This window comes from Neovison vison, chromosome 6 (assembly GCF_020171115.1).
Source record: "Neovison vison isolate M4711 chromosome 6, ASM_NN_V1, whole genome shotgun sequence".
Taxonomy (NCBI): domain Eukaryota; kingdom Metazoa; phylum Chordata; class Mammalia; order Carnivora; family Mustelidae; genus Neogale; species Neogale vison.
Window position 1 is genome coordinate 141,238,120 of NC_058096.1, and position 19,669 is coordinate 141,257,788.

Below are 19,669 nucleotides of genomic sequence, written 5' to 3' on the forward strand. Positions count from 1 at the left end.
ATTAGAAACACTTGTGAAGTTCATGGTTCAAGAGGACAGGTTCATAGTAAGACTGAGACCTAACCATAGGACTGAAGAACACCTCCCCTCCCTACTCACCGTATCACCACATTATTTAAGGCATATTTACAGCAGTTCTTTTTACCTTCCACATCGTGTTCTGGCTACCAGGAAAAAAATGACAAGACATAACAAAAGGCAAAAGGTACAATTTGAAGAGACAGAGCAAACATCAGAACCAGACAAGGCAGGGGCCTTGGAATTATGAGATCAGAAATTAAAAACACCTATGATTAATATGCTAAGGGCTTTGATGGACAGAGTAGACAGCATGCAACAACAAACAGGCAATGAAAGCAGAGATGGAAATCCTAAGAAAGAATAAAAAAGAAGATAACAAAACAATGAAATAGAAATGAAGCCTTTGATCGGCTTATTAGTACACTAGACATAACTAAAGAAAGACTCTCTGAGCTAAAGGATAGATCAACAAAATTCTTGAAAACTGAAAAGCAAAGTGAACGAAGATTGGGGAAAAAAAAGGCAGAACAAAAAAATCCAAGGACTGTGGGATAACTACCTAGAATATAACACACACATAACGGAAGTTTCAGAAAGAGAAGACACAGAAGAAACAGAATAAATATTTGAAGTCCTAGTGACAAAAATTCCCCAAATAAATGTCAGACACCGAACCACAGATCCAGGAAGCTCAGAGAAAACTAGGCCGGGTAAATGCCAAGAGAACTATAGCTAAACATATCTTCAAACTACAGAAGATCAAAGATAAAGTCCTTAAAAAGGCAGTGGAAGGTGGGGACAAAAATAAAAACACCTTACCTATACAGGAACAAAGATAAGAATAACATCCAACTTCTACTTAGAAACCACACAAGCAAAAAAGAGAATGAAGTGAAATATTTAAGGTGTTGACAGAAGAGAAACATCAACCTAGAATTCTGTATCCTGTGAAATTATCCTTTAAAAGTAAGGGAGAAATGGACTTCCTCAGACAAACAAAAACTGAGGGAATTTGTTGTCAGCAGACCTGCCTCACAAGAAGTAATTTAGAAGAAAATAGTATAGGTTAGAAACTCAGATCTACATAAAGGAAGAACATAAGAAGGAATAAGTGAAGTAAAATAAAAACTTTTATTTTTCTTATTGTCAACTGATATAACAGATGCTAGTTATTTAAAATAATAATAATACCAACAGGGATGCCTGGGTGGCTCAGTTAGTTAAGCTTCTGCCTTCAGCTTGGGTCATGATCCCAGGATCCTGGAACCAAGTCCTGTGAGGTGCCTGCTTCTTCCTTTCCCTCTGCCTATGCTCTCTTGCTGTCTCTGTCTCTCTCTTTCTCAGATATATAAATAAAATCTTTAAAAAAATAATAATAATACCAACAATATATTCAACTATGTATGCTTGTATATATATACACATATGTATGTATATATGTATGCATGTGTGTGTGTATATACAAACACACATGAATACATACATGCTCATATATAAGTGAAATGAGTAATGGCAATGACACAAAGGATGGGAGGAAGGAATTAGGATGACTTTGCTATTATAAAGTACTCACACTATCAGTGAAGTGGTATAGTGTTATTTGAAAGTGGATGTGGACTACCTAAAATGCATAATGTAAAATTTAAGGCAACCACTAAAAAAAGTAAGAGACGTATAACTGGTATGCTAAGAAAGGAAAGAAAATGAAATAATATGAAATGCTCCATTAAAGCTACAAAAGGCTGAAAAAGAGTGGAAGACAATAATAGAAATGAAGAACAAGGTAACAAAAAGAAAACAGTAACAAATATGATAGCTAATAATCCAAATGTATCAATAATCATTTTAAATGTCAATGGTCTAAATGCACCAACTAAAAGATTGTCAGGGTGCATCAAAAACGCAACCCAACTGTATGCTACAAGGAACACACTTTAAAAACAAAGAAACATTTAGATTAAAAGTAAATGAATGGACTGTGGACTCTGAGAAACAAACTTGAGGGTTTGGGAGGGGAGGGAGGTTGGGGGTTGGTGAGCCTGGTGGCGGGTATTAAGGAGGGCATGGATCGTATGGAGCACAGGGTGTGGTGCATAAACAATGAACCTTGGAACATTGAGAAAATAAATTTTTTTAAAAAAAAGAAAAAAAGTAAGTGAATGGAGAAAAATATACCAAGCTGATTACACAATCATTACACAATGATAAAGGGATCAATTCTCCAAGATACATCAATCCTTAACATATATGTACCTAACAACAGAGCATCAACCTGTGTGAAACAAAAACTAATAAAACTGCAAAGAGAACTTATAAAATCCACTATCATGGTTGGCAAGTTCAATAACTGTCTATCAGAAATGGACAGATCTGGTGGGCAGAAAATCAGGACTCAGGTGAATTCAACATCATCAATCTACTGAACATACTGAGATCTATGTACTTCTTGAAACAAGAGCAGCAGAATACACATTCTTCTCAAGCTCACATGGAACATTCACCAAGATATTACACATTCTTGACCCCAAAACACACCCAAACCAATTTGGCAGATGGGAAATCATGCTCTCAGACTGCAGTGGAGTTAAACTAGACATCAAAGACAGCTAGAAAACTCTAAAAAGGAACCATCTGTGTGTTAGAGGTCTGGGTAAGTTCATTCTTCTGCAGATCAGAGAGTCCAAGAAGGCTTTGGATTAGGCAAGTAGCATGACCAGTTGTGCTTTCTGAAAATAAGGCTATAACACATGGATTCTGCTGGAGGAGAAAGAAAGGACATCTAAAGAGAACAATTAAGCAAGTGAGAAACTCTATATAGGAGGTTTAAAAAAAAAAAAAAAAAAGACCTAAAACAGGGCAGTAAAAATAGAGGAGAACTGATGAATGTGAGAAAACTACATATAATGATCTCTTAATATTTAAAAGTAGAAAATGCATATCCTTAACCTATCTATTCCTAACCATCTTTCTTACTACATCTTTCATCTAAGCCACTAACATTACTTAATGTGGAAGCATAAAACAAGACTCCCAGTTACTTTCCCAGATTCCATCTTCACCTCTACCCACCCCGCTGCACAGCAGCCAGAATGATCTTCTTAGGTATCACACCCCTGTTCAATAGCCACCAATGGCTTCCCATTACAACTGGAATAAAACCCTAATTCCTTACTTTGGCCTATAGGACTGTTTCGATGGCATCTGCTCTCTCCCAAAATTTCCTTACTTAAATCACTTTCCTCCCGCCATACCTGCCCCCCGCTTCAGTTTCTCAAAACACTGAGCTTATTTTCACTGAGAGACTTTGCACTAGCTGTTCCCTCTGCCTGGAATGTTCTTTCCCTAGATCTTCAAATGGCTGGCTTTTTAAAATTTTTCATATCTCAGCTCAGATATCATCTTCTCAGAGATGCCTTTTCTAATCACTGTTTCTAAAACTGCCATCCCTCTATCTTATCACCCTGCTTTATTTCTTCACAACAGTTACCGTCTTTTACAATTATCCTCTTTATCTATCTATATGTGCTGACTTTCTCATTCCTCCAACCCCCCTCCCCACCCCACACTAAAATGTATATCCCATGAAAGCAGGACCTAGTCTGTTTTATTCACCACTCTATTCCCAAAAAGGATAAGGCTGGTACATAGCAGACATTCAATAAATGTACAGTAAAAAAAAAAAATGTACAGTAAAAGAAATTCTTACCACAGATGCTAGTAAATGAGTAACACTGTATAACATTCATTGAGCTGTATTTCTTTTCTTCTCCTATTGCATCATGAGGTGCCTTACAGACTCGACTGAAACCCATGGATTTTAGATAATGCAGTGCCTTATAAAGAGAATGTATTACCTAAAGTAGTAAAATTATTCAAGCTATTCAGCTTTTATTATTAGGCAATTTGGTTGCTTAAAAGACTGACAGTCTTACCTTACAAGCTAAGTTACCTGCTACAAAATATATGAAGAGATGGCAAGAAGCCTTACTCTAAATGTGGAGGAGAGCCATGGAAGAGCCTTCTGGGGAAGAAGATGCAACCTCCTCCATCCATGCTATGAACTACAGGGTCTCCTAACTGCCATCCCTGAATCTTAGGCTTGCCAACTGAATTAAAAAATATCACTGGAGACCATTTATAAGAGAAAGTTAGCCATATATACATTATACACATCACATGCATACACACATTTTAAATATATAAAAAATGCATAGAAAACATAAAACCAAATAGTTACAAGCATACACTTTTCAAGAAATAACACTTCCTCACACAGCAAAGCATAAATATTTGTATTAAGTAATCAAAATAATCAATGGGCTCCCAACACCACTTCCTATGAAGCTTGGCTGTCTGAACTTTTATTTTCCCCTTCTCCTGTTTCTTTTGTCTTTTCACTGATCTGATCCACAGAGCCTTTGACTGTGTGAAGCTCCAGTATCATGGTCCCTCTATTTTCATTTGATAACAGCAGATTTATCATGATCCTTCTTATTAGCCATTTAGAGCTGAAGCTGTCAAGTTTTCTAAGATAACTGCCTAGAATAAAATTTTTTTAAAAAGGGATACCTTTACTGTTTGGCTAGCAATATATACCATGCATTTTGCTTTTAAGAGGCCTGTTTTACTGCCACTGACTATACAGCTACTTAAATGTTTGGCGAGGAAATTCAGTTTTTGTTTTTTCCAACAAATATTTGAGTGCCTCCTGCATACTAATACAATGGCACTCTACTTTCTGCAACTATATGCTAGAGGTCAAGAACTGCCACAAGATGCCTCTGAGAGCAGTTTCTGTATAATTGGCTCCTCTTGGGTTACCTAGATAACTCAGCTCATCAAAATGATCCCATACCTCCCCTCCCTCAACCTACCATCATTGCCAGTTTCATACAGTTCTGTGGTACTCTGAACCCATGATTCGCCTGTTTTCATTTTTATTTTTTAAAGTAAGCTCTAGGCCCAATGTGGGCCTGAACACACAACCGTTAGATTAAGAGTCACACATTTCATTGACTGAGCCAGCGAGGTACCCCTCCACTGATTTTCATTTTAAAATAGAAAATGTGACTTGTTCAATATGTAGTATAATGTTAATAGCCATCTATGTCATCTGACTACTCAGTGTTTGGGACCTAGAAAGAGATGAGTTTCAGAGAGCCAGAGGCCTTGACCTTGTAATAGATCTAGCAGGAGTTGAACTAGCAGCAGCACAGACAGGCAAAGCTACAGAAGAACCTGGAAGAAGGTACTAGGGATATCTATGATTCTGCAAATACATGGCCTATGCAATGATTAAATTTACTAACATGTATGTAACTGTTTACAGCCTAAAGTGTTAACACATCTAGGGGTGCCAGGGTGGCACAGTCGGTTAAGAGTCCAAGTCTTAGTTTTGGCTCCGGTCATGATGTAAGGTTGTGATTTCAGAGTTATGAGATTGAGCTCTATGCGGAGCTCTGTGCTCCGCATAGAGCTCACTTGAGATGCTCTCTCTCTCTCTTCCTTTGTCACTCTCACCTACTCATGTATGCTCGTTCTCTTTCTCTCTAGGATGAATAAATAAATGTTTTTTAAAAAGTGTAAACATATCTGAATAGTACTAGTACAACATACATTTATTAATCTACAGCAATCCTTTGAGGTTAACTATTATTCCCATTTTACAGAAAGGGACACCGAGTAAAGATGTTCATTGAAAGTAAAATGCCTAAGATTAAAGCATATGTTGCTAGAACTTATCCTAGGACTTTCCCACAAAAATTCCATATACTTCTCACTACATGACCCAGAAAGGTAAAGCCTAATTATGTAAAAGTCAATGGATATTAGCCATGTGCTAAGTAAATAACCCCTTCACATGGTAAATACTATGTAGACCGAGAGAAGAGGTTGTTTGCAAACCTGAATGACTTCAAGAGAAACAGAAATAAGGAGGGTACAACTAATAGTTGTCATTTAAAAAGCAATTTGGTTAGAAAGGATTCAAAGCTGTGAAGCAGGAGACAAATGTTTCTAGCAATATCAATATTATGACCACATAATATAACCTTAATCAGAAGCACATGATTTCAAATCATTGTTGAAAATTGAAAACCAGATTAGGTATTTTAAGATCATAAATATTGGAATTTATGTTGAAAGAGGGAAAATAGGAATCTATATTTTAAGAACAGAAAATAACTGTTACTATCAAAAATGGCCACAATAACTTTGTTATTAACATAAGGCAAATACTGCATTTAATTAAAACTCCTCTGTGGATTTTGTATCTTACTAAAATTACAAAGAGATAAAATCAATTTGAATTATTGTAAGTTCTACATACGTTCTTTTGACATCTTGTTCAATCATTGATCGCAGTTCTTTATCTTGAAAAAATTTGTTCCACAGACTCTGAAATAAGGAAAACAACCTATTTAAGATAATTTTACACCTTTACTTGTCTTTTATGATCTCAATTTAATAATTTAAGTGATCAAATTTATCCTTCTCTGAGTTATCATTTCACATTGTGGAGAGGAAACCTGAAGTAGAATAAGTTTTATTAAAAACTACTAGTCTAATATCAGAAACACATCCTTATACTAACAACAATATACAATATATATAACAACATATATACAATATGTATAATAAAATATTATACATATTTTAAATTTTTATATTATCTTTATAAAGTAAATGATTGTTCTGCTGCTCTACACCCACTACTTCCCTTACAAACAACAAAAAGCTCTGCTTAGGTTAGAGCAGAGCCATAGGCCAACTGGTCTCAACTTGAACCTGACCTGAACTCCCAATGCACCAAGACATGTAATTTTTTTTGCAAAGCTTGGCTTTATGATCAAGCAGATTTTTAGACACTTTGTAAAACGTGAGTTTCAGTTTTAAAATTCACTTAATATTCTGTGCTGCTATACTATAAACTGTATCATAACAACTATATGTATCAGTAAAAAAAGAAATGCTGGTATTATATATTATCTGGAAAATAATTTCTGTTAGCAGGGAAATAGGAATTAGAGCAGCAACTGAAGAAGTTATACAATACTCTAAAGTAGTAATTATTCTTAGTCTTCTCTGAAGTATCAGTGGGGAGGGGCAAATCTTTTTCATTATCTTTAAACATTTAATAAGCTCACTCCAAAAAGTCACTTTTCTTCTTGCAAGTTAGTCCCACCAAGTAAACCCCCATCTATTTTTATCATAAAGGGAGGCTTTCCTAGAGTCCCCACTGCCCACTACAACTTGACATTACAATTCTAGCCTCCTGTTTATGCTCTTCTCTTTTACCCTGAGTTCTTATGGTCCCATGGGACATCTTCAGAATGCCATTCCACAGAAACAGATCATCAACCTCCTACAACACAGGATGAATATAGCATAGAATAATTTCCATCAGGTTTTAGGTTGCATAATATATGGAGTAAAAAAAAAAAAATTAAGTGGCATGAAATAACATTGTTTTCATAGTGACTGATAACCCGTCTCATAAGCATATTCTTATGGGCAAAAGAAGCTGAGATATGAATAAAGATAAACTTTACCCCTTCATCCTGTGAAAGGGGATTATTGATCATCAAATCTTGCTGGCCAACAACCTTCCTTGGGTTTGTGATGTGCTGGCAGGGAAAGAAAGAAAACACACACGCGAAGATCAGAGGTTACTGGACTTTAAAGTATACATAAGAAAACAATTACATTAATTAAAGTACAACTTACTATTTCTTTAACGTTGCTATACCATGCTCTTAGTTCTTTAATTCTACTTATCCACTGACTTTTATCTTGAGGAAGAACACAAAGAAATAGCTGTCAAGGAAAAAAAGGAAACTTTTAAAAAATCCTAACAAGCAACATGTAAAACTATGCCAAACAGAATCACCTGAAGCAGATATTCATACTGAATACTGCAAGAGACATTCATATCCATATCATTCCGGTTCCCCATAAATTATATTTGGGAATGTTTATGTATATTTGGACAATTCAAAAAGTGAACAAAGGCCACAAGAACTAGATCCCAAAAACTACACCACAAAACTGAATCAAGGTCCCCATTTTACAGTTATATTAATTCCCATTTTACAGTCTTATATTAATGGGGTATCGACAGACACAAAGTCCAATGATTAATTTCAAGGTTTAAGATTTGTCTTAAAACAGGCAGGTAAAGGACAGAGAAGAACAACCTGAGGGCATGGCTTGAGAAGTGAAGTCATTCCTTCTTCAGCAGAAACGTTAATTTACAACTGGCAACTAGCTTATGAAAACAACAAGCATTCTTAAAAAGACAAATTTGATTTAATTTAGTTTAATACCACTTTAAAATAAATCTGGACTTGAGTTTATTTTTAGAAAACGAGGGCTACGAAAAGTTAAACAACAAGGACTAGGGGGTGGGACACAAATATTTGTATACAAATATTCTAGCAGCAGGTCTTCTGCCTTTACTGCCTGCATCTAACAAAAGAAAAATGTATTTTAATTATTAAATCTAAATTATTAAATCTAAAACTGTCTAATACATCATGTGTTCCTTACTGTCTTTACTTGCACAGACTCTGTATGCTCAATTTATGCAGATATAACCTAAAAAACTTTCAATAGAAGTCATTTCAGAAATAAGTCTAAACCTAAATTCATTTGGAGATAACAAAAAGGGACAATATTTCCAGGCAATTAGAAAAGATAACTGTAAATTATTACTAGTTTTGGTAATCAATGGCCCTTTCTCTTAGAAAACTGATCTAATTTTCTTCTACTTCTCTTTCCTGCTGCCCTTCACTTTATGTTTCCAGTTTAAAAAAATATATATATGTGTGTGTGTACATATACATATGTATATACATATATGTACATGTATATATATATGTACATATGAAAAATCATTTCCATCTGCTGTTTCTGAAGCAAAAAGCGGGGGTGACTAAATGGCTGCACTTGATACAGTGGGAAGCTAGAAGAAAATCCCCCTCTGCTCCTGCCCAGCTTCAAGGATTTCTGCAGAAGCCTCTGAGGGATGTAAAGGAGTTGCTTCGAATTCTGCTCCATCAAATGAGATCAAAGAACAGCTATTTCAAATGACTCCTTTAACATCACCAGTTACTTGGGACTAAGGTGGTTCAACCTTATTAGTAAATGTCCTATGAAAGATTAACTTGGATGGCCAAAAAATCGAGAGTGAAGTCTCCTGGAAAATTCAGTGATCCCCTGCATGGGTAATCTCTCAGGGCATCAGGTAATGTGTTGATATACTGCAACCACAAACTGTAAATAAATATTTTCTTCTTACCTTCCAGCAAATGCTGCGGAACCTGCTGCTTCTCAGCTGCCCATTAATCCCCTTCTGCCTTATTGTTGCCAAGTAATTATTGTTTACAAATAGTTCTTCCCATTCTTTCCTACATGTAAGAAACCAAAGTATAGAGATCCTTTTGTTAAAATTCTCTGCTTGGAGAGGAATGCTACAGGAAATTAATTTTAAATAAGTCTAAGAAATGCAACTTTTAAAACATATATATTTAGTTGTGTACTGTTTCTGAACGCATGGCTGTCTTTTTGGACACAGTTCTTCTTAGATTTAATGAATATGTAGATCGCTATAATTATGCCAGCTACTGAAATTCATAATGTCTATGGAGGCTATTCCATTTCCTCTAAAATGCTGGTAGCGCAGTTCAGTGCAACAAGAAAAAAATGAATATTAATATAAATATATGACTGCTTTACCCACTGACAAAGACATACCTGCTCCAAAAATACACAACAAAAAGGGTACTGTTGATTACATTGGCTTCTCACATGAAATATCTGTTTAAATGAATCCGTTTCTCTTTAGTGTCAGGCTGGGGAGTTAAATATAATAGAAGACTACTTTCTTTAACTTCCAGTGCAATTTACTATTGAAATCTCTGCAACTTCTTTCTACATGATCAGTTTTAAAATTTTAACAGGTGCAGGCAAATTTGAAAAAAAATCAAAAAATTAAAAAGCCTCACTGTAAAAACTGTTAAAGGCAAGCTTGAGTACCTTGCAGTACCTATGGCTGAGTAGATAAACAACTGAAATATGCCTCCCAGGCACACAGACACCAGGGGCCTAACACCTGTGCCTCATTAATATACAAGTAAATCTGCTCTACTGGGAAACAATTGGAAATTAATTGTCCCAAACCATTTACTGAGTTTGAATAAAGGAAGTAGACCTATATTCCCTGCATCTTGTACCAAACTAAACATCAAGAATCATTTGTCAACAATTGAGGCTACTGAACACAGCTTTGTGAAATTTCTGATTTCCTAATGCCGTAATACGCTTATCATCAAGGCTGAAACCCTGGCAATCTCTTCAGAGAGACTTCCTCAAAAGAAAGCCTTTAAAACCCTCAACTGTCCTCCATGTAGATACACGGCAGCAGTTCTCACTGATCGGACCTGACTCAATTTGAGAAAGGACAGCCTCGCACATCATGTTATCTTAAAGCCAGTAATACAACCAACTACTAAAACACCCGACTGTGGAATATCATCTCCACAGAGTTTTCAGAAGAGTGACCCCGGCAATGGCACATTCCTGAATGACACAAGCAGGAGAACTTCCAGCTCGGCCCTAGAGCACCCACCCCGAAGCCTTCTGCCAGGAGGGGCTGGGTGGCAAGGTATGCCGCACGAGACAAGCACTCCAGCCCCTTAGTGAGCTAGTCCACTCCTAACACCACTTCATGAAAATTTCTTACTCTCAACACTCCATTCATAAGAGAAAATAATACTTCATTTTTATTTTAATTTGCATTTATGTCATTAGTGAAAGTGAAAATTTTTCATTCTTTTGAGTCATTTTATTACTTCTTTTTTAAAAACATCCCTTCTTGTCCTTTGCCTATTTTAAGCATCACAGGATAGTGGTTAAGAGAATGGACAGCAGAACCACACTCCTGTGATAAAAAGACAGTCATGCCTTCACAGAAACAGTACACAATTTACTAGCTACTTACTAGCTGTGCAAGCTTGGGCAAGTTACTTAATGTCCCTGTGCCTCTGTTTCCTCATCTGTAAAATGAAATAACAGCATCTACCTCAAAGAATTATTGTGAGGATTAAAATACATGACAAGTCCTCAGAAGCATGTCTAGTATATCAGAATATTTTTTAAAATTAGTATTATTGTTAATACTAATTATAGTATTACTTTTATTTTACTGTGCCTTATTATTGGTCCAAAGGAGGAGTTTTTCATACATTAAAAACATCACACCTTTGTCTGCCACACACATATACTTTTTAACCCAATACCTTGGTTTTCAACACAGTGAAGCTTTTTAATGTGTATATTAATTTAAATTGAACATTATTTTCTCCTGATGCTTTTTCCACTGTTGTCATGTTTAAGTAATCCCTAGCCCCTCCAAGCTCAAAGAAATGTTTTTTTTGTAAAATGCTATTAGTCCATTTGTGTTACCAATAATATTTTAAATACATTATCCATTTCCCAACAATCTCACATATATTATTCACATCTCATATTCAGGTTTTGTTTTTACCCAGTTTTAGCAGTACTCAAAGATGAGATAAGCAATGAGTACATCTCAGAAAATGTTAAGTATGTCTAAATAGCTTGTGGTCTGCAAGCAAAAACTGCAGATTTTAAATGGAATCTGAACCCACAAGGAATCAAAATTTGTGCAAGACCATGCAGTTCCATGGCCTGAAATCACCGATACATTCCAGATAAGAGAGGGAAGTGTGAGGCAAGGACTCCCCCAGCCTCTTCCAAAATCAGCTCCTATTCACAGGGACAGGGACAGTGTGAAGGTAGACACAGCTGGTGGCTAGATTCATTGCCATCTTGTCAAGTTACACAGCCTTTTAAGGTCAAGTTACATACTACTTATGTAATGAAGGATAATTATTTGTTAGCTTAAATAAGACCCTGGGCCTTGATTACAGTGTCGGCAGAGAGAACAGGAGACTGGGACATGTGAAATGGAAACATTATCTTTGGAATTCACAATCATCTCAATTTATTCAGGGTACTCAGAGTTCCAATTAAGGCTGAACGCCTCAAACTGATGAAGAGCCTTAACAACGGAGGAACACGAAGGCCGCAAGATAATTCATTGTCTTGCTCTTCTATGACACCGTGTTTCATTAATGAACAGTGACACAGAGTAAACACAAGTGACAGTGCCTACTATGTGCTCAGCACTCAGAGAGATTAGAGAAAGCATGAAGCTAAGGAGGTTGAGGGATCTCTAAACTAGTATTAATCAGGTAAAGGACAAGCACTCTGGTAGTACAGAGAAGGGAGAACTAGTTTTATACCTACATGTGAAAACCGAGTGTAGAAAATAATAGTAGCCCCATGGGCACTCAAATGCTACTCCAAGAGCTGGGCTGTCAGACCTTTAACAGTATACAGAGGACAAAATTTTGAACACTTTAGCCCTTCGAGGGGAGCTGAACCATAATTAAAGTTTTTTTACAATCATAAATACAAATGGGGACCTACTACTGAACTTAGAACAGGACATGGGCAAAGAATACTAAGTTATTGATGAGTCAGTGGCGGAATTTTTCAGCTTTACAAAAGTAAAGGAAAGGTAGTCTCTAAACTTTGTCTTATATTTTTTAAAAAAGCAAATAATATGCCTGTAACAGTCAAAATCTGGCAATGATGCTACTGAAATGCTAAAAAAAAATTGATATATATTTAAAAATACAATATTTTAGTAGCAGGAGCCTGGGTGGCTCAGTTCCTTAAGCATCTGCCTTCAGCTCAGGTCATGATCCCAGGGTCCTGGGACTGAGTCCCACATAGGGCTCCTTCCTCAGTGGGGAGCCTGCTTCTCCCTCTCCTCCCTGCTTCTGCTCTGTCTCTGTCTCTCTCAACTAAATAAATAAAATCTTAAAAAAAAAACCAACAATACTTTAAGTAAATCACTTTTAACCTTTACAACAACTCTCCTAGGGTGTGTATTTTTAACGCTTCTTTATCAATGAGGAAACTAAGACTCAGAAAAATTTAATAAGATGGGGAAAAAAAAGAGAATTAGGAGAAGCATCTTTGTGGAAACAACACTAAAAGGGAAATGCGATACTGCAGCCATCAAGGGACAAAAATGGCCTCTAGAAACAAGGCAAGACAAGAACATGACCTTATATTTTCTCCCTTAGATTTCTAGTTTTTGAACATTAAGTCCAAGGGTACAGAGGTAAGTTTTCACCAGTTGGACTGAGGAAGTAAGTCAACAGCTGCTGTGAGTGGTTAAAAACCTGGGGTATTGGGCGCCGGGGTGGCTCAGTGGGTTGAGCTGCTGCCTTCGGCTCAGGTCATGATCTCAGGGTCCTGGGATCGAGTCCCCATCGGGCTCTCTGCTCAGCAGGGAGCCTGCTTCCTCCTCTCTCTCTTTCTCTCTCTGCCTGCCTCTCTGCCTGCTTGTGATCTCTCTCTGTCAAATAAATAAATAAATCTTTAAAAACAAAAACAAAAACCTGGGGTATTTAGGTAGGTTCCTCAAATGGAACAGATTAGAGAGATGCATGGGCCTTAAGGAGTTTCTTGACAAAGCACTAGTGCCATCTAGTGACAACCACTATGCCCTGCAGGCACTGGGTCCCTAAAAACAACCAGCATCCAGGCACAGAAAGGCAGAAACTGGTTTTCTTCTCAGGCCTTAGTGACTGCCCTAGAAGCATTGTGTGAAAAAGGATTCTGAAGCTACCATGTGCTCCTTAGAAAAGAATACTGTGACTGATTAAAAGTGTTGGCCATGAGTATTGCAGTCATTTCTCAATAAATGAAATCAACTTTTGCAGCAGCAATTGAGGTCTCCCCTCCAAGAATATCTGTTTACGTAGCTAATCCACTTGGCAATGTTTTTGTGTTTTGTTTTTTGTTTTTTTTTTTTTGACATGGAAATCAACCAGAATACTCAGTGAATAAATACAGCTGATGATCATAAGGAGATCTCTATTTCTAATTACATATTTTAATGTAGTATTTCCTAAGATACACACATAGAATTAGTATAAAACTAGTTAGCACCTTCTAAATGTAATTGTTTAAATACTTTTGTAACCTAAATAATGCATAAATTACTTGATTATGTGGCAGTTCTGTACTAGAAAATTTCTGAATTGTCCTAAATGATGACAAATTAAAGAAAATAAGTTTATACTGTATATTTTATAAGATGGTTTCTACTCCATCCTGGGGCATTACCTGAGCAAGCAGCAATGTCTTTATGGGGCTAAGAAGAAACCCAAACAACTACAATTATTGAAAACAATTCAGAGACTACATACAGTCTAGTACTCAGGATCTTCAATACTTGGTTAAGAGGAACTACTCTGGTTTTCACTGATACAGAATGCAGGGAATGGGGAATGGGTTATCACCGGGGATGTTCAACAGGTCCAACAGAGAAGGAAGATCAAAGAGGGAAGTTTGGTGAGGGGGTGGTATGGTGAAGCTCTGCAGAGATGATCCTGTAGTTTACAAGCTCAGCTAGCTCTTGATCATCTCATTTTTTGAGATTTGACTAGACATAGTAGCACTAAAGGCCAGGGCAAAATAAAGGTGATCTTCATGCAAAATAAGATCACAGTTAGATGTGTAGAATATTTGAAAGTAAAAAAGCACAAAGTAAGAAAACTGAATCTGATGCAAAAAGGTTTATGCAATTTGATGATACTGAAGTGCACACCAATATTTGAAAAAAGATTGCCATATTAGTGACCATAACTGCTTTACCAAATACAGAGATAAAAGGACATAATAAAATTTAAATTTGTATAGAAATACATTAGTGAAAGACTTCTACTAATGAAAGGACTGTACCATAAATCCACTATTCCAAGTGGAAGAGTATATACTTTTATACCATTTTAAAGGAACGATTTTGAAAATACTATTCAAATACAACAAGGAACATCTAACTTAAAAATCAATGGAAATATGAGAAGTGTAAATTAGGTATGTCAGCATCAGACTGTAAAGTGTGGCACCAGATATGGGTAAGCTACAACACTAGGACTGCAGGTGCCAAGATCAACCAGATAAACACTGATGTTATCTATAATTACCTCATTTTTAGCTTAAATCACAGGTAATGAGGGAACTCAGAGACTCTAAAAGGCAATTAGAAACTGTACTGGCTTTTTTGCTTCCTGTATCAGGAATTTTTAAAAACTTACTTTTATTTAAAGCTTTTTTTTCCCTCCATAATGAAACATCAGGGCATATTACTTATACATATATAAATAAATATAAAGACAGAATGCGCAATTACTTACAAGCTTAAAATGGATTTCCTTCTATGTCTAGGTGAAATATATTCTCATCTGATGAGGCTCCATTGAAACAAAGGCAACAAATAGTTCACTGTGTGGAGGTTTATCAAAATTAATTTACGATAATGTTTTAATTTGGGTTTGGACTTAACTCTGAATTGAGAAATTTTGAACTTCCACCTCAATGTTCGCAAGGACACAAAGCACTGAGTTAGCAATAGTTTTGGACTGTCAGGTATAATATTCTTTAAAAAAAAACATGTATCATTCTCTTCAAAATACAATGTTTAAGAGCTTCTCAATTCAAGGTCCTATTAAGTAGGTAAAGTCAACAAACATACCTTTAGAAAGGGAATTCCAAAAATCTGTATCACAAGGTTATAAAAAATTAAGTATATAATAAACATCATTATACTACTAATCAAAGGTTCAGCATTGAGGTGAGGAAAGGATCCTACGAAGGATCTGAAGTCATCTGAAATGAATATATTTGATATTCCATAGTTAACTGATGTTTCTAATAGAATTAATTATTAATTCTTTGATATTTGATATTCCATAGTTAACTGATGTTTCTAATAGAATTAATTCTTTGAGACACCTTCCTGCAGACTTCCCCCATCTTCTTCACATCCCTACTGCACTACATTTACCTTACTATTCGTGAAACTAGCATGGATTTGATATCTAACTTCCAATGTGATAAGAATTTGCCACGGTCTACAATGTATACAATATTTAGAAGTAAATGCTTACAGAATTGAAGACAAATTATTCCACAGTAATTTAGAAACAAACTTTTATTTAGCAAAATCTGATGTCCTAATTTAAAGTAAATCCAATCTCATAAACCATGTTTTTCAAGATTGGGTTGACTTACAGGGTATTATATATACACATAGAAATACATGTATGCTCCAAACAATACTTTCTCTTAAAAAGATCTGAATGAATTATAACTGAATCCATCATTCATTTGAAAATCTGTAGATTAGCGCTACCTAACAGAACTTTCTCAGATAACAGAAATGTTCTATATCTAACTGTTCAATATGGTAATCATTAACCACATGTGGCTACTAAGCAGATGAAATATGGCTAGTGTAACTGAAGAACTACATATTTTAACTGATTTAATATAAAACTAAATTTAAATAGTCTCATGTCACTAATGGTTCCTATACTGAACATCAAAACTCAAAGTGTTTTAAGGATAATAAACCATTCATAGATACATTTGATTTTTCGAGTAACAACTAAAAAATGTTCAAGAGATAAAATATATGCACTATATATATATCCCATATAGTGTTACTGGATAAAGAAGACAGATACGCTTTAAAAGTTAATACAACTAGCTAACAAAAGTCAAGATGGTTCCATAAGAGATCTAACAGTATATAATTAATTCTAAATAAATGGTTCTAGTAAGATCATATATAGATATAATATTGTTTATCTCTATCTATAGTTGCTTTTCCCTGCCTAGGTTTCCCTGTCTCTGCCACCATCCCTTACCCCCTGCTTCCTCTCGTCCCTCTCTTCTTATATACACACAAAAGCTAGGGAAGCAAATCTTTAAGTGATGAAGTGATGCATCTGTAAGTTACCAAAAATAATTAATTCTGGTAAGAATGAGATCCAAGATCTGAATCATAAACTTAATATGACCATACTCTGTATTAGACTGGCTCAAATATCCAGAATATGAAAATTTCAAATGAAGATAAATGGGTCATGTGATAAACTTTAAGCCAATATGGACATTATGTACTTTATAATTTGTTTGGATTAGTGTACCTAAGAAAATAATTTCACATGGGCGTCTGAAAAGGTAAGGAAATATCCTCACCCAAAGGTGACCAGAAAATCTCATGCTATTTATAATTTAAAAGAAAAAAACTCACAGTATAAAAAAACCTCATGCTTGAATACCTCATATACCCAGCATAATGAAAGACCAATTTATGCATCATAAGTGATTTTTTTTTTGTGACACAAAAATGTTGAGAGTATCAAAATATTACTAAGCCTTAAAGAAATTTGTGTCCAGATGTGGTATGCATCTGGAAAATGGATGGCTATTTCTCACATTAAATAACTCGACACTGCTTTGCTTTTGGAGTTTTCCATTCTGTTTTTAGGGACATTTTTCTCATGACTGTCAGTATCAGGCTATTGGCTACCAATCTGCATAATGATTATACATTAGCTCTTTAAAATCCTAAATCTACACTCCTCTGTCACTTGTTCAGTGTGTCTTTTTTAAAATAAAGACAACAAATTAGACTTTAAGCTGTCACATATTTTAGCCTAATTCAACATCATAAATTATCAGAATCTTTTCTAGTTTAAGAAAAAACATGAAATAAGACTGTAGGAATAAGGACTAGAATGGCTCTCCTGTGCCTAAACATATTTTAATAAGCAAATATTTTGCCTGTTCTAATGTTTTCCTCCTATTTCTAGGTTTCTGGTTATATTCTAGCTGGTTGAAACTATTAGAAATTTGACTTGTAAATAACTGATATGTTACTATATATCCAAATGTCAGCAGCCAATCCCATTCCCCTCACGGCCTCAGTCCTTGAGTTCGGCCAAGAAAGAATTCAAAGCCAAACCTTTAAGCAAGACTTTACTGGCAGTTAAAGAGAAAGCATCCTCTCAAGGTGGGAGAGGGGGCAGGCACAGAGGTGGCAACTGCATCAGGGGTCAGAGTCTTCTTTTGTCTTTCCTTTCTATGTTTGCATAGGTTATGGGTCATAGCTAGGGTGGTCTCTGACTGAGGCTGCTTCCAATCATCTAAGGGACTCCTCCTCCCAGTGGGGGGCGGGTGGTGTGTGCGGTTTGGCCCTATATGGTCCTTGTTGGAACTGTCATGGCCGCCTTCTCCCCACAGGGAGGGAATCAAAACCACAATGTACATTATCATAATGAGGCTATACGTTACTGTTGGCATGTGTAACCCCTCTGTGGTCTTTCCTTAACTGCCTACTGTATCTCAAACAAAAAAAAGGAAAAACCCCTTTTCTGAATATTGGATAAAGTGTTCGTAGAAGACACTAAAATGAAGGAATCAGGGTGTGGAGACCTAATTTGAGTCTGCACTGTGTTTCCTATGTAGGCTAGAACACCAGTGGGAGTAGTATTTTTATTACTGATTTTTTAAAAAGAGTTGTTCTGCATCACAGTAGATGATGAACCATTTTCTCATGACTTCCTTGTCCAAATTAAAATGTGTTTCATAAAACTCCTGTCTTAGGCAGAAGTATTTTCCACTGATGAAATTTTATGTTATCTGAAAGTTCATCTACTTCAAGAGAACTAAAATCTAGTCCTGACTTTATAAAAGGCCTTTTGTTATTTTTTTATTCTGTTATCCATATGCTCAATAATTCAGATATTCCCAAATGGATGCTACAAAAAATTTAATTATATGACCACAGATATCCTTATATGAACCAAAGAAATGTTTCCATAAAACTGTCACATGAAATGCTGCTATAAAATTGAAAATTAGCACAAGAAAATTCTCATTTTTCTACAGAGCTTTTTAAAATATTATGATTAGGAATGACACCTAGAAATATAAAGGCAGGAAAATGGGGATCCTTCTCTAGGGCCCATCAACAGTCCAGGTGACAGTGGGAACAACAGGACAGCAGTGTTAAAAAAAAAAAAAAAACACCAGTCAGACCACTCTGGCTTTATTTATCCTACTCCCTCGACCCTCTTCGAGATCCCTCAAGTAGAAAAAAAAAAAAAGTCCCTGTTCAACCTATATAATCAGAATATTAAAAGAGAGAAGCAGGCTCTGAGTTTGGCCAGGTGGTCAGGGGCAACCAAACAAAAGTAGCTACTTAAGAGGTTATAAACTCATTACTGTGCACTGAACAAAATCCACATAACAAGAGTTCTGTGCCTGGTTCAATGACAGTAGAGCTCTGCTGCTCAAGGCAACTTTAAGACCTAGAAGCACATTAAAAAACTGGAATGAGAGTTAAGAGATAGTGTTCAACTATCCCGTTTTGCTTCAAATGGGTTCAGAGACTTGGGCTTGTCATCTGAATTACTTTTCTAATCTGAACAAATAGCTTGAAATTCAATCTTTGAAAATCCTTGAAATATGTCAACCAGCTAAACTACTATAACTATCTCAGAACATTGCATCTATAATCATGAAATGAAAACTATGTCCATATGTTCAGATGATACTAGGACTTCTTTTAAATTTCAAATATTCTCTCATTAGCAGGCTATTTTTTATTCCATAGCTGCTTTATTGATTTTTCCCATATTTCTAAGCACATAATATTCATTCTCAATTATATCATTATCAGCTATTTCATATA

The 19,669-nt window shown here is 35.7% G+C and overlaps 1 protein-coding gene across 4 annotated transcripts in view; it reads right to left on the minus strand.

Annotated features, from left to right (window-relative positions):
- TBC1D5 (TBC1 domain family member 5) overlaps window positions 1–19,669 on the minus strand; it is a 555,945-nt gene that overhangs the window by 238,283 nt on the left and 297,993 nt on the right. For all 4 annotated transcript variants that reach the window (XM_044252521.1, XM_044252518.1, XM_044252519.1 and 1 more), the window contains 4 exons: window positions 9,320–9,428; window positions 7,747–7,836; window positions 7,572–7,646; window positions 6,350–6,417 (listed from right to left, as the gene is read on the minus strand). In XM_044252521.1, the coding sequence (XP_044108456.1) occupies window positions 6,350–6,417; window positions 7,572–7,646; window positions 7,747–7,836; window positions 9,320–9,428 (342 nt within the window). The remainder of the gene's footprint in view (window positions 1–6,349; window positions 6,418–7,571; window positions 7,647–7,746; window positions 7,837–9,319; window positions 9,429–19,669) is intronic.